General features: G+C 41.2%; 1 protein-coding gene across 1 annotated transcript in view; it reads left to right on the forward strand.

The window, feature by feature from the left end:
* Positions 1–17,374, forward strand: part of LOC122790443 (platelet endothelial cell adhesion molecule-like) — a 611,804-nt gene that overhangs the window by 477,757 nt on the left and 116,673 nt on the right. Inside the window, exon 10 of the mRNA XM_044057977.1 lies at positions 16,096–16,212. Coding sequence (XP_043913912.1) covers positions 16,096–16,212 — 117 coding nt within the window. The remainder of the gene's footprint in view (positions 1–16,095; positions 16,213–17,374) is intronic.

Here is a 17,374-nt window from a genome sequence, read left to right on the forward strand (position 1 = left end):
GGAAGTTGACATTAATAAAAAAATAACTTATATGGCAACTTAGGTTAAGAGCCACCTCCCCTCCTGGATTGAATGAATATGTATCTGTTAAACCTATTATAAAAGAAAGGGCAGCTATCACAGAATGAGTTGAGATTTAAACAACATATGTCTGTGTTAGATAGATGTAGCCTGTAAATGCTTGATCAGTCATACTCAAGCTTACATATACTCTAAATAACCCTTGAGTATCAAACCTTGTAAGCCACATTTAAGAAGAATGTCTAAACCTAAAAATTCTCCCTTCTGTCATTAGCCTAATAAACAACCTATGTTCCAAAGTTAATAGTATCATATGTATCCACAACATTATTAGTCTAGTGTACTATTAGGAGGCTCGCCACTGATGTTCCCATTACTTGAGCCCTCAGTCCATGACTGTTTGACGAGCTAGAAAGGGTGAATTAATAGATCTCCATCTCCTCCTCCTGGCAGAATTGAAAACAATTCTGGGAGCTACCTTGTTTAATGTATAGAGGGAGCTCATTCCATGTTTATGAGATCCTTTGAAAATTCTTTCTTTTGTGATATTCTTATGGTTTTATGGACAAAGCATTTTCCAAATTTTGAATAAGTCCCAAAAGAGCAAAGAGCAAAACCACCAAAAAGTCAAAACCAAAATGAGGAAAGGTAGCCAATCCACTGAAAAAATCTAAAAAATTTTTAATGAAGTTAAATTATAATTTTTTTGATTTTATCAGTGGATTGGCTACCTTTCGTCATTTTGGTTTTGACATTTTCCAAATGTTCATGAAGCTATATAATTATATATCTAGTTTCATAGGATGAATATGGTAGTTATTTTCAATATACTTTATATTCAGGCATTTCATTGCCAGTTTGCAACTTCTTTAACTGTTTTCATAGTACATTATTTCTTAGATGTCTGTTGACCTGATCTGAGACTGAAAATGGTCTATGAGGATCAGTGTTCTACCCATTTACCAAAAATAAACAAATTAAATAAATATCAAATTAATGCCAAACAAACTTCACATTTAGATTGGGGCGGGTGATTTAATAAAGCCTACACAGTCTTTTTTAAAATGTAGGCATTGTGCCACACTGCTTACACAAAAGTAAGCAGGTTTGCGATCCAGTAAGCACTGCTGGGTGATGTGCATGCATTCGCCAAGACAGGAAGTTTCGTGGCATGCAAATCACCTCATAAGCAGGTGAGGCAGGTAGAGTGATCCAGCAAGCAGATAGGCAGCTCTTCAGACCCTGTGTCAGTGTCTATAGTGTACATGGAAAAATTCCATGTATAGGAGTGTAGACAGACAAAAGGGGCTGTAAAATGTAGACAGAAATGGCATACCACATACAAATATGAGTGAAACTATCCTCTGTGTGAAAAATGAAAGGGAATAAGTTTAAATTTTTTTTAATAATCTGGGAATGTTTGTGCAGTATGCCACAGTGCGCAAACATGCTTTATAAAAAAAAAAAAAAATGGAAAAAAACAAAATTAATATTATGTGACAGAAATGTATTACAGGTTGATGAGTGGAGTGTCCACAATGGTGCATTGGCACTGTTGCTAATGTGATAGGGCTATGAAGCATGTAGTTTCCAGACTGGGAGTACAGATCCCTATGCAAATGAGGTAAAGTTACTGAATAGAATAAAGGGGTAATCGTGTCTGCATATCCCCTTTGTGTAGGCAGAGAACCATGTTGGTGTTTACAGAGGAGGTAGCTGACATCAGAACAGGGTGTGTCTAATGACTTCTAAGCTTATTTCAGCTTAGCTGTGCCTGCTTGCGTGGTGCACCACCATGCTGAGGGTGCCTTTCAGGAGTGCGTGTGTGCACTAACTTCTAAGCTTTGTTTATCTAAGGAGCGTGTGTTTCCGTGTGCTTGCATTGTGCACCGCCATGCTAAGTGTGTCCTTCTAGGGGGTGTGTATGCTGACAGTTAAACTTTGTTTACCAACTGGCACCGTGTTTGTCTGGTATGCCACAGTGCTGAGTATATCTAAAAGCCAGTGACATATTAATTAGTTTTGACCCCTGTTTAACTTAAACTAGGGCCATTAAATGATGTTAATGATACATTAGGCAGGTGCAATGCATCACAGATAACCAATCATACAGTCAGCACCTACAGCAGGGCACTGTAAAGTATGCATACACTCTACAGTCTGACCCCCCCCCATACTTTGCACCATTGTAGTACAGGCTTTGGAATTTTAACTGAGAGAATGCTAGGGGCTGCTGCAGGTCTGTTACATCTGTATGTGTTAGATGCTGAAGTCAATACTGCTACTGCTGCTGACAATAGGCCTAGTCAGAGAAGAAGAGTATTCAGGCCCAGGGTAACCTTAGAGGAGCTATATGAGATGAAGATTTGAGTGCTACAGGGTGGACAGGGACATACTACAAGAACTCACTAAGCTGTGCCACCCTCAACTCAGACCCAGAGCCAACAGACGGGAACCCATCCCAATGGAAATAAAGGAATGTGTAGCCCTTAGGATACTAACTACAGGCACTTTCCACAGACCAGTTGGGGACATAATTGGGGCCTCACAGGCATCAGCATCCAGGGTACTCCACCAGATCCTGGATGCCATGCTACCACATGCCAGTGAGCACATTTCTTTTCCCCTCACCCCTGAGGCAAGAGCCAGCAATATGCAACACTTCTACTGTGTAGCACACTACCCTGAGGTACTGTGTACCATAGATTCCACTCATGTACACATCAAGGCACCACCTGGTAAGCAGTGTAGAATCTACGTCAACTGCAATGGGTACCACTCCATCAACTGCCAGGTCATGTGGAATGCCATGGGATCATAATGAATGTGTGTGCTGGCAGCCCTGGCCATTATCATGACTCCCATATCTGGCACGCATCACAGCTGTACCAGATGTTTGCTAGGGGGGACATCCCACATGGCCATTTACTAGGTGATGCTGCTACATGCTGGAACCATGGATGATAACACCCATCAGAAATGCAGACACACCCATGGAAGAACACCATAAGGAGGCACATGCACAAACTAGGGACATCATAGAGCATGTGTCTGGGCTACTGAAGTCACATTTCCAGTGCCTCGATATACCTGGTGGAGCCCTGCAGTATACTCCAGCTGTACCAGATGTTTGCTAGGGGGGACATCCCACATGGCCATTTACTAGGTGATGCTGCTACATGCTGGAACCATGGATGATAACACCCATCAGAAATGCAGACACACCCATGGAAGAACACCATAAGGAGGCACATGCACAAACTAGGGACATCATAGAGCATGTGTCTGGGCTACTGAAGTCACATTTCCAGTGCCTCGATATACCTGGTGGAGCCCTGCAGTATACTCCAGCCACATGTGTACAGATATTCAAAGTATGTGCTATGCTATACAGTATGATCCTGCAGAAACAGCTGCAGCAGGATCAAAAAATGGAAGGAATACATAGCCCCACCAGCGCCTAGGTCATCACAGCCACACTCACAGAAGGACTCTGAGGAGGAACCCCCTCCCCCCGATAATGTCCCTGTAGAGAAACATAGGAGTGCTCAATGCAGCCTAGGGCCCTAGGGACTGACACTTTACCCCTACTCACATACATATATTAAAATTGTTGATGCCAGACAACCCACACAACTTGTACCTATTCATGTACTGACTGTGTACTGCTTGCATCACACAGAGTCAGGCCTGAACTACAGTTCTGTCAACTGCTGCATTCGCAAGGTAAGTCTCTAACCTGCACACTACTTGTAAGGATTACTATAATATGGTATCATATGTATAGATCTGCTGCATTTATGCAAGGAAATATAGTGGGCTATGTGGACAGAAGTAACATCTACATTGGACTACAGATACCCAGCCCAATAGTATGTGTTCCCTAGTAATCACTAGGCCTTATGGTTGGAATATTCAGCACATCAGTCAAGGGAGATGTAAAACATTGGGGTCACATGATATTTGTACTACTATCTATCCCAGCTGATCATGTGCTGTTGTTCCCCCACCCCCAACACAGCAGTGTTTCCATGTAACTGCTTTAACAGTAGGTCAACAATGGTATATCAGCAGACCAGGCAATCTCAGGGCTGTAACACAGAACTCGATTACACATTGTATGTCTCACATAATATCAGGAATAACAACATACATATTTATGCAGTTGATTATGTGATAAATGATTTCTCTCTGACTGGCAGCCTGTGTGGCTCAGTGAACTAGGGAAGTCAGAATGGGTGATGGTGTTGATGGTTCTAATCTGGAAGTATTCACATCGTTTGCATGTGAGGTATTATTGTGTTGGTGTTTTCACAGGCTATCAGTCTGCATGTGGTTTAATATTATGAACATCAGTCACATATTAATGACATCAGACAGCTGAGGAATGCTGTGGACATTTTGAGTGAAGTGCAATACTGCAGAAACAGGGACAGATGTCAATGTCTGTAACACAAAATCCCGGACTGGAGTACAGGCAAGTGTGGCCTGGCATCACTTTATAAGTACTGACAGTCCCACTGGGCATTCCAATATACTTAATTAAAATGAGTTCAATTTTGTGTCCCCTTCATCAAAATGATTGATTATGTATAGATATGTTTATATATACAGACATGTATGTACACATATCCGTCTGTCACTCTCTCACATACATAGTATGTCTATCGCTATGTAGTGTCAAATAGATATATACCAATATATATAACTATATATATTAAAATGATACATAGACTCTCAAAATATATTTACATACATATGCATATACACACACACACACAGCTACATTTATATATACATCCTTGTTAATTACATAAATATATGTGTGGATGTCAGTATTGGTCTACATACACTAATAATGGTGAGTAAATCTGCACTATCACACATCCATACTGTTGCTCAAAGGATCCATACTAGGGGTGCAGTAGTACATATTCCAATTACCTACAGGCCCCTGTGCCCGCTGGATGTCACCAAGTAGACAGACACAGGTGAGCAGGTGGTATAATGTATAATGTTGTCAATGCATGCATGGACAGGGCACATTGTTCCTGCTCACAGGTTTGCCTATCTAACTGCAAGCAGCCACATATGGCCATAGTGGTAACTGTAAGCACATAGCTAGGATAATAGTTACCTCACTGCTAAGATACTAGATGCAGATAACAGTATGAAGCAATATCAATCTGCAGGGCACAGATGCTGTTCAACACAAGCCTAGCTGGTGTAATGCACAAGTAGTGTGCCTGCAACCACATATACAACAGACGTAACCTGTGGCACATAGATAAGTAGGGGTTCTGATATCACTCCAATCCACTTGGGTTGTGCGTGTGTGTGTGTGTGTGTGTGTGTGTGTGTGTGTGTGTGTGTGTGTGTGTGTGTGTGTGTGTCTCCTGCAAAACAATGACCAAACTGCTGTCTTCTACAAGGCCTGATGAGGTCATCCACCTTAAGACTACCATCTGACAATGTAGTATCAGATGTACGCCATGGCGTATTGTGAGCTATAGTGCAGAAGACTAGATAAGTAATCTCACACCAGGCTATTTGGTGCATGTGTGTGTATACAAAACAAAGGACATGCCCCATGTGCTCTCTACCTGCAATGGTTATGCATTTTTTGGCCATGTAACTTGCTCCTGGCTTCCAAACTGTCTTCTTCGACAAGGCCTGATTATGTCATCTGCCTTAAGACTACCAGCAATGGAGTATCAAACTTAAGCTATGGCGCATGTGATAAATGATGTGAGCTATAATGTAGAATATTAGATGAGTAAGGTTTTTTTATCTCACTCCAGGCTACTTGGTGTGTGTGTGTATGTTCATATGGCATAAATATGATAACCTTGGTAACTTAGAAATAAGTAGGGTTTTGCAGTGTTTTATTTGTAGTGGGTGATGTGACCCCCCCAAAGAACTGACCACAACAAGGCCTGCTTATGTCACCAAGCATATGTCCTAAACTGATAGAATTAGCAGACATGAGGTGTGTTGCGTGCAACACTTACTCTGATCTTTAGTATGTACCATTACTTAGATAAGTGATCTCGTCTACATACAGCCAACTTGCAATATGTGTGTGCCTTGGCATGTCCTGCATGCAGTGATTGGAAATGGTGCTAGCCTCAATGGACCCATGTTTGTGTGTGAGCCTGTTAGAGTATTTTGCATCATGTTATGGAACCAAGGGATGTTTGAACTTTGCTAGCATAATGGCCATACAGCCCTTGCAGTCATAGGCATCTTTATACCTCTAGTTACAGGATCAGCACATATTGCCCCAGTCCAAGAGGGACACAGGCAGATGCCCTGTGTTGAGATGACGGTTATCCAGCCAGTCATACAGATGGCATGTGCTGAGGTGCTCAGCATGTGCCATTAAGCAGGGTTCTGTTTCAAGGGTGTGTTTAAGTTTGCTAGACAAATCTCACCCACAGGCATGTAGTCCTAACATCACATACTATGTTAATGTCCTTACAGTGAGTTATCCATATACTATGCTTTCTACAGATAGGCAGCATATGCAATCAAGCAGGGTCACATATTCCCCTGTATGCAAGGCACAGATCACCTCTGAGTAGTCTATATGCCACAGGTGACAATGACACTCATTGCAAACGATTCCCATTGAACACATACTGAAGACATGAAGAGCCCTTCTGATGGACTATACTGTTGTGTGCAATTGCCAGTACTGCTTGGAAAGGTATATCAATAAATGACCATTGCACTCCGATATTGGCATGCTGAGTGAAGAGTACGTGGAGGTTGAGTATGTCACTTACTGATGACTGTGCCCCCAGCTATGCCATATGATGCCTCCCATACCACTGTAGAGACATTGTGATCTGAGGCATATTAGGTGTAAACCTGTGTGGCTAGGTCTGTGTGCCCAGTTCTTTCATCCCTGAGTATGTACATCACAAGGTGTGACTGATGTGCTACTTACCAGGTGTATAGGTCTAACTGATGGAAATGATACGACATATATATTTGCTTGGAGTTTATGGCCATAAGTATGTCAACAGGCATGTGTTCGCAATACCCTCTTGCAGGATAGTGAGATACCGTAGAGACTCTGAGTGCTCACAATTTGTAAGCACTGGCCAACATTGTTATCCGCAGTCATTCAGTTGTCAATTGTATTGTGGTTACATGGTTTTCAAGCAGTAGAGAACACAGGGCTGTGGCCTGTTGAGCACTGCTGCTTACAAATCAACTATTGGAGTCGGATGTCCCTATGTTGCCCATGGGTTCCATCAATGGGCCACTTAGTGACCCCTGCAGTGACTGTATTATGGATGCCTAAGTGGGTGCTTTGTAAATGTTGCCTTTGCAGGAGATATAGTCAGATGGCTTAGCTCAGTCTGGGAGTTGTACTCCCTGATGTACCCTCACCCAGGTCCTTGGTGACTGCCTCAGAAACGTCCACAATGTGTAACAGTCATGCTTCCCCGTCACACATCCAAACTGTGTACAGTCAACTGTGTGTAGATCACTTACATGTGTGCGCTGATCAGCTCCATAATGATTGCCGCTTTGGGCATACAGATATGGATACTTAGACAAAGAGGTGTATAGTTATGTTGGTCAGTAGATGCATCACCTCTGCGCAAGGATATAACAGTTGCTGTTATCCACTCAGCTGGTGTGCAGCCACTCATGTCAGTATGATTGCAAGGGTTTCTCAATGGTGTTAGTAATCATTGTCATTTCACATGTGGGATGCAGCCTGGAATGTTAGCATGTGTAATGGATGCTGTATATCTTCCATTGAGAGGCCAGTTACGAACTGCTCTGTAAATATGGAAGTTATGCGACAGTTTGTAAGAATGTCATGTGTCACGTGGTGGGGACAAGGGAGTGTATGAGTACAGACCCATCATATGTGCATCATGACGTATGAGGCCAGCAACAATCTGGGCCTGCCTTTGAGGTCACACATGTAACTACACTGTGCGTTGTGGTTCAGCTTTGTGTGATTTGCTAATTTTATCACTTACCATGTCTACACAATATCACAACACTATGTGCTTTTTTTTAGCTCAGGAGGTAGTGCCTCCATGTTAGGGGTGACACCTTTACCCCAACTGTCACACAGCACTGTCCACCTGTTATTGTACAGCCTGCTAATGGCAGTTGTCCAGCAGTCAGGTTTGCTGAGTCATGATGAGCCTGTGTCCCTCCTGTCCTGTACAACTGAGTTCATGCAGTTGTAATGCTGTTGATATAATGCATGGGTGTAGAGCTGTGTATATTTGCCTGTCCCATCTGAAGGGGGAGGTGCAGTCACACTGTCAACCGTCCCAGAGGAGGAAAAAAATCGCTTTCTTAGCATATATGTCTGTATTGTCTGCAAGGGGGGAGTACATGCTGGTAGTTCTATGGAGACTGATTTGTCGGCAGGTCCCACCAAGGAGGACCTCACATTGGAGGGGCTGCAATGGTTACCCATATTGGTAAACACATAATGCAAAATGTTAGTTCCCCATGTGGGGATCTCACAGCACTGCTCCCGAGCATTGTAGGTAAGGACCTGGACCATTGTTTGGGCAAGTGAGCCACAGAATAACTAAGCAACACTGTGTGTACATTTTACACTCCCCCAATGTGTTTGGCTGTGCTCTGTACAGACACGTTGCATGACTCTCCTCTCTGCAAGTAAGTATTGCAGTTACTTCCAGCATGTTGCAAGAAGACAACTAGCATGTAGTGCCAAGCACCAAGTGTCCCCAGCTCTCTAAGTCATGTCACCTGAAATGCCATGATAGGAGTTAGCATGGATACGAGCACTAACACTGTTGTACACCTACTGACATTGGACCAAACACTGTTACTTTTTCTCAAGGCCAGATCATGCCTACTGACTGTAACCAGTGGAGCATATTGAGTGTTACACTATGCAGTGGATGTTGGACATAAGTCTCACTCCACCAACCATGGCCTGACAAGGTGTATGACAACATTAGGCCAGCAGGCCATGCTGGAAACTATGCACATCATGCACAGTGTGTTATGTCAGCTGGTGGACAGGCAAGAGTCTGACAGTCATACTCTGAGAATATAGCATTGGGAGACCTACACTGCAATGATGCCAGTCACCAGTAGAGTTCACCATTCTGCATTATTGGGGTACCCCTTCTACCTATACCTTCTCTGCAGTCACAGCCACTGTCAGTCACTTCTGACTGAGTACATTAGCAGGTGATTGCTTATTAGGAGCTGTCAGAGAATCCCACACAGAACCAACAGTTATCCAGGATGGGCTAAGACAGTCACTTGTTTTCTGAGCCACTGACAAAGACTAAATGTCAATGACTGCACAGTACTATCCTGTGTGAAATCATCCACACCTGCAAAATATTGTAGTGTCCACACAGTTGAGCCATTACACATTGAGTTATGGACATGGAGAGTAATGTAGCCTTTGACTTTCACTGGTTGGAAAGATGTGGGGATGCATTCACTGTTGTACAACCTATACAGACAGGCTTGGAATGTAAATCCCAGACTGTCACTGCTATACTGAATGTGGCAGTCATCACAGTTATTACTGTGTGCAATGGCACCCTTGATTTGTCACTATACAGGCATATCGTACAACTGTAGCAGCCACACAGGTTCCATGGGACATCAATACACAGTGTAGATAACATGTCCTATGAAATTCATGTCACAACCATCCATGTGTAGTCTTTCTCCTAAATGCTTTGGAGGGGATGTGTATGGCTCCATACAGGGAAGTGTCAGATCATCGATATCTGTGCAGTAACTGAGGCCTGGTTCAAGGCTCAAGAGAGCACCCTGCAATACCAGGCTACAACTCATACCACACTTTTTGGCCACCAAACCAAGACAGAAACAGTGTCCATATTCACCAAGGATATTCACCACATCAGACTAGTTGCCCAACACAATGCATCTGAAATTCTCCAGGTGCAACTAACACTAGGTAAGACTGCAGTCCAAATTGTAGCTTGCTACAGATCCCCCACCATCCCCAAGATTCTCACTACACCTTTCTAAACATACTGAAAAATATTAAGATACAACCAAACACCCTAATACTGGGTAATTTCAACTACCCTGCCATTAACTGGATAAACTACTTGTGTACCAACACCTTTTCCCAATGGTTCTTGGAATTCATAAATTCCAATACCCTGAATCAACTAATCCTTAGTCCCACCAGGGGCTCCAATATCCTAGACCTGTCATTACCAACATGGGAAATCGATGCTCCACACCTATGATCACCCCCTCATTGGTCAGGTCTGACCATAAGCTAACCACCCTTGACATCCACATCCCACTCCTACCCCCCAGTAAGGAAACTTCTGTAAAAAACTTCTCCAAAGCCAACTTCATGCTACTCAAGTCAAAACTGACAAACTCCATGGCATCCATGCAGATGGGAACTGAAAGTTTGACTGCTGAATCCTACACTAACGCACTGTATGAGCACATTCACTCATGCATGAATCATGCCATCCCCAGTAGAACCAAGATGCTCTCCTCCAAAAAAAGAAAGCCATATTAATGCATGACATTTATACAGATATAGTTTTCCGATAGGGATATGTGAAGTGTGTTCCTACCTGCAGGCCTGTGACTTCCATCAGTGAAAAGTAGACATTTCATTTGAAATGCGTTTTGTGGATAAAGAGTGCATGACTCAGCCATTAATTGCTGGCTTTATAATACTGTACATTCACTGCTATACACCACTGGATTTGAACCCAGGACTGTGTGTGGCAAAATGCACTGTTTGCAAGGCATTTAACAGACTGAGCTACTGAGGCACTGCTGCAGCAGGTGCATTTGCAAGATATAAATGCATACATGCAGGCTGTGACAAACATTTTATTACATTCATCAGTATGTGCATAGCTTTATATGGATATATTTCTGCACCAAGGTCCCAGTTGAACATATATTCTGCCATTAATGCCTTAGCAGATCTATTTCTACATGTTGCTGATAAAAAGGCACATTAATCTGCTATCACAGGCCTCACTTACATCCATTATGTGTTTGGCTTTCTAGTGGTGTGGTCTTTGTAAGGTGAGAGTGGAATGTTGGGGAAGGGACATAGGTACACGTGGGGGAGGTAAGTTGGGTAAGTGAGGATGCATTTGCAGACGGACAAGATAGACAAGACACCAGACAGGGTGGTGTGAGACACATGAGGGAGGTGAACACCTTGGATAGGAAGGGTGTTGCAGAATCTAAGCCCCATGTGCCTCCACAAGGCAGCAGCATGACTCATATCCCCACCCGTAGGATTGTCAGCACTACGTCACTGCCACTGGCAGTGGTGGAGGATGGGCACCGGAGTGAGTCGACCCCATAAGGTCAGCTAGCAAGCAGCTGTCAAACCACAGTAGACTATCCTGGGAACCAAAACTGGCAGTTCAGCCCAGGTGACAACTCCCCTCCACCACCACTCCAAGAGGGGGGCCCAGCTCCGTGCCATGGGGCAGTACTACTCGACACTGCAGGTAGTGTAGGGGCAGCAGAGGGGGCACCACCAATCTGGGTCCCAGATGCAAGGTAGGCAGATCAGCCAGAAATGGCCTACCTTGATGTGCTGAGGTAAATGAGGTATAACAATAAGTTAAGGTTAGTAATAACCAAACCATTGCAGTATTAACAGAATGGAACATCATTTTAATTAATCCAGATGCATACTAATGTATAATATGTGTAACACAACATTAAGTAACATAACAGTCAGTATGTTAACAGCATGCCAGTAGGAATTAAACCATAAGGCCAGCAAAACAGTTAGTTTAACGACATATTTTAATATTGAATCATAATAAAACATAACAATAATAAACCACATTTTACCAAAATATAGCTAGTTTAACAAAATATATTAATATTAAACCATAATAGTAAATAACAATAATAATAAATAAATTAAGATAAGGGGGTGGGGAGAAAGAGAAAAAAAATTCCATTACAGAAAGTGCAGATTATACCCCTGAAAACACTGATAATAAATACTCTACAGGTGTGCATTACTGACATTGCAGTTTATATCCCTGAAAACATTGATAATAAATACTCTGCAGGTGTGCAGTGTCAGTTTTGAGTACAGTGACTACAATTCTCCTATAGCTGATGTAGCACGTACATACCCTTCAAGCTGTTAGCATGGGTCAGTATTGGTCAAGCAATAACAAGTGCAGGTACACGACTAAACATATCAGTTTCACATAATGTGGACTTATATAACTACCAAGCTGTTCTGTAAGCAGATTTGGTAATACATTGCATGCTAGGTAATCATTGTTCTGGTAATCCTGTGACAGACAGATTAGGTAGTTTAATTACATTATCAGAAATTGTGACAGTTGAGGCATGTTTGTGTACAGTACATAAGCTAGACAGCCATCATGCCTTAGTTGGCAGGCTTGGGAATAGAACATAATTGTTAAGGGGACATCTACAAATAATGCTACAATTGACTGCAGCAACTTAGTACAGACATGCAAGAAATGCAGCTGTACTGGAAATATTTAGACAGCTTATTTAGGAATCAACAATGCTGCTTAACAATTTATTAGGATTACTGATAAGTGTCTGTGGAATCTAAACACAATATCTGCTCATAACTTGGGTTACCTCAACCATATGCCTTTTGTTCCTGGAGTAGGAGAAAATGAGAGCATTATGTGACTGATATTGGCCTGGAGACAACCTTGACCCATACTATGAGTTGAGCAATACATGTTACAGGACATTCATTTTTCTTTCTAGAACTATTACAGTGTTAAACCTGACTGCAGTAACAGTAGAACACACATGCATGAAATACAGCAGTACTGCATATATTAAGAGAGATTTATTTAGGAATCAACAATGCCACTTAACACTTTATTGGTATTGCTGATAAATATATGTGAAGTCCACACACAATATCTGCCCATAGAGTGGGCTACGTCCCCCATATACCTTCATTATCTGGAGTAAGAGGAACAGAGCAATATGTGACTGATATTGGCCTGGAGACAGCCTTGGACCATACTATGAGTTGAACAATACAGTTTGCATGCCATTAGTTTAGCATTCTACAGCTGTTAGTATTACAGTTGACTGCAGCAACCTTACCATAGACTAGCAATGCATACAGTTCTACTGCAATGGTTATGACAATACATTTTGCTTACTGTTATTGTTATTTTTTATTGCAATACAGTTGTTATTGTTCATTTATTGAACTACAGCTCTAATTGCCAATTTATTGCTTTACTGTTCTACTTGTCCATTTATTGCAGTACAGTTTTTATTCTGTATACTTTATTGCAGTAAATGCTTTACTCTTCCTTGCTTATTGCACTTCAGTTAGCATAATAAATCTGTACTTACCACACTCATGGTGCAACCTGCCAGGCACCCGGCATGGGGCTCAACATTGAGAGTCCCCTCCACTGCAGCTGTTGGGAGACATACACACCATTATGCATACCAGTTTTGCAGACATTCAGCTTGCATTTTGGTAAAACAATTGGAAAACATACTTACATATTTGTGGGGCATTCCCAGCTCTTGCCTCTTTGACCCAGGTGTCCAAGGTTTCCCTCTTTCTCCTCTTTAGGTTGTCATAATGGTGACGATAGTGCTCAGTAGTGCGGGGGATACCAGTAGCACTGGTAAGTTCCCTGGCTAACCAGTCCCAGGCCCCTGCCTTACATTCTAAGCCCTGGAAACTGCCCTGCATCAGCCTGGGTTCATGATTCTTTACCAGGAGCCCAACAAAGACCCTGGACTTCTGAACACCCCATCTCTGTGTCTGAAAGCCCACACCTTTACCAGCATGGCCAACATATCAACAGATGATTAGATTCCAAGGAATGGTGCAGAATTCCCACCTATTGGCCTGGATATAGGCTGTTTTCACACCCTTACACGTCATTGAGCAACACTCAAAAAAGAGCCGCATTGTTTAGCATCTTGCAATCCAGCTAAGCAGAGCTGAGCAGTGCAAAACCTTGCACAACCATGATTTTAGTGAAGCTTAGTACCATGCAAGTAGCCATTAGCATGTTTAAGCAGTGCTTAGCACCGTGCAGCACAGCCATATTTAAGAATTTTTTATTAAATTAAAGAAAATGGTAAATTAAGTTAGACATGTTATGACTGCTATGGACTCGAACCCAGGGCCTACTACACAGTAGGCCATAATTCTACCCATTGAGCTACTTGGATATTATGAAAACTATTATACCTTCAGATATACAACTAGAGTACCCTTTAGCGTTGCTAAGCACTGAGCCGTGCCATGCAAACATGCTTAAACAAATCTAGAAATATATAATTATTTACATCCAGTTTCTATTTTTAGATGTCTGACAGGTTTTGGCTATGTATGTATAAGCACCACTCTGCTGTGCTCCGCAACGCACAAACAGCAATTGAAAAAAAATTTAAAAATTTAATTATGATTAATTACATCCAGTTTCTATTTTTAGATGTGTAGCAGGTGTCAGCTGTTGAGATGTAAGCACAGCTTGGCATTGCTGCGCTCTACGCTGCTGTGCACAAATGTACAGCAATTAAAAAAAATTCCATTAAAATAAAATATTCCACATTTAAAACAATTCACAGCATTTCAACAGTAGCATGGAGCATTACAGGAAGCCTCACCCTGTACATTACATCTGACCAGGCATCCACAACCATGGGTAGCTAGTACACTTCTCTTTACATGGATTCAATATCCCTCTTCCTATACTCTCCCTCGGCAGTGAGCTATCATTACTATGCATTGTGCGCTGCTGAGGGGGAACCATGGCCATGTATATGGACATTCTGTGTAGGCTCTACATGGTGCCTACACAGATTTTATTAAATCCTGGGGTTCTTTCAACAAAGTTAGATGTCTTTGCATCTTTCTGATAAACTATCGCTAGTAGTTAAATCTCTCAAATGATTTGATTGCTTTTGTACACACTAGAACGTTTCACACAGAAGAACCCCTAACTTCCTCAGAACTAATAACATATAACAGTTTGCATAGAGTATGTTTAATGGTGTTATATTCTACAGTATGCTTTAAGGTATAAGGGACATTCACAAGCTTAAAATCATCTGTACATTTGGAATCCTCATATCCATGGCAAAAGGAAATTCATTTAAAATGCCAGTGTCTAAAGTATATAATTTGACTTTTAAACTAGTGTTCTTCTCTAAAACGTGTTTGAAATTTTATTCCAAATTAAAAAGCAATATGTTGCTTTTAAATTTTGTCATTGCCAATAAGTAGCTTGCTCAAATTCTGCCTAATCACTGTTTTTCTGAGACCGTCATAACAGTTGTATCCTAGAGTATTGTTTAGCAATAATCTACAGGAAATACCCACTGCTGGTGTGGTTTTATCACAAGGGGATGCCTGAGTAATTGCCAATAACTATACCTTTCAACTGACAACAGATTTGCACTGCCCCTGATTTTTTCCTCATATCTAGTCATGTCCCTCATAAAATATCTAACTGGGTGGCCAATCAGGATGAATGTTTCTGAATACGAATTGCCATTTATTGTATAATGTTTAATATGTAATGTGGTTGTGGTATTTATAAAGGTGGTACTGTAGCATCTATTGTAACTGCTGAGTGCAAAAAGCTCTCATTTGTGAATATGGTCCATGCACTAAACATTGGCATAATGTGATAGTTATGCTTTTTCCATGCATTTGATGTATGAATCATCTGTTTTGAGTGTGTTATTCTGAATCTTTATTAGCTGAACCTATTGCATTTGTCGTGCTTTGTTTATCTAAAAGCTGCCTTTTCACCCTTATACCAAGATTGTCTGCACTTTGTTTTATTCTCTTTGTAGTGAGACCCTTCCAGCTTGTCATATTTCTTATCAGGTATATGAAAAATTTTGAAACTGACGAAGCTAAAGTGTGTGCTACAGTTTTCTGTGCAGAGTGCTGTGTGGAATTACATGGCTTTAAGTCTTTGTGATACTTTTTTCTTGCCTCTTTAACATATGTGCTCTTGTGTGAAGTGGAATTATTTTTTTCTCATGTTTGTCTGTTTTATACATTCTTTGCAGATGAATGTACCACAAAGAATCAATTGAAGATGACAACCTTCACTAGTGAGTCTCTTACAGTCCAAAATGTCACCGGACAACACAGCATCCCTGTTGACTTGAACAGCGATGCCCAAGGTAATGTGGATCTAATCATGTAATTCAACTTTAAAATAACCTGTCTTGTTCCTAACAGAGTATTTTCATATCATTATATGATTTTAGGTGTTCTGTTCTCTGTTTACCTTTGCTTCATATTTTCTTTTATATAATCTTAGGTATTCTGTTCTCTGATTGTCTTTGTTTATTTAATTCTGTAAAGGCTACTTATAACAATCATTATTTATCCATCCTTGTATATTTCTAACCATTTGCTGACAAACTTATGTAAACAGGGCAAGGCTACAGAGCAAGTGCTAGTAGTTTCTATTATAATTTCAGGCAATGGCGTTTAGAACATGTTATTTGAAGATCATCCTGGGGTGCATTAACATAGTAGGTACACGTGAAAAAATGAGGATGACCTTCCATCCTTACAAATCCTTGGCAATGACAGGATGTTTGAAAGACGTGTCCTGAGCGTTTCTCCTCAGGCCTCCGCTGAAAATTGGCTTTGTTCCAAGTTGGACTTTCGCAGTTAACAAATGTAAAAAAAATAAATAAATAAAAATAAATGACTTAGGTGACATAATGTCTGTAATTAATGAAGCCATACAAAAAATGATATCTGCCTTTGTGAATATATCTAAGCTTGCAATAATAGAATGGATAATAATACACACACACACACACACACACACATATATATATATATATATATATATATATATATATATATATATATGTAGAGAGAGATGGATAGATATGGAAAGATCTATCTAGATGCAGATCTATATCCATGCATAGATTTAGATATATATATGCAGAATGAAAAGAGATGAAGAGATGTATGCTTTTACTGTTTCAAGGATGAAAAACACACTATGAACATGATCTAGGTGGTAAGGCACTCCAGAAGTTGCTGTTGCACTCATGATCCCCATCATGCACAGTGCAGTAAATCTGTATTTAAGTCCCACAGGGAGAGAAAAAAAATTACCAGAGACTCTGTCTGTAACCACACAAATGCCTGTTTTCAAATAAGATAATTTCCCTTTTTCTGTTTTAATGAAATTATGGGCATGATGCAGGAGTCTTCAGAAGGGGCAGAGTAGTATGGTTATAGCAGCTGGGAGGGGTACTATATTGCAGCTTCTTAGGGTAGTTTAGGTAAGTGATTCTCACATGAATGCTACCACTC

The sequence above is a fragment of the Protopterus annectens genome, chromosome 16.part0 (genome assembly GCF_019279795.1).
Source record: "Protopterus annectens isolate FY-2018-M chromosome 16.part0, PAN1.0, whole genome shotgun sequence".
In the NCBI taxonomy this organism is placed as follows: domain Eukaryota; kingdom Metazoa; phylum Chordata; order Ceratodontiformes; family Protopteridae; genus Protopterus; species Protopterus annectens.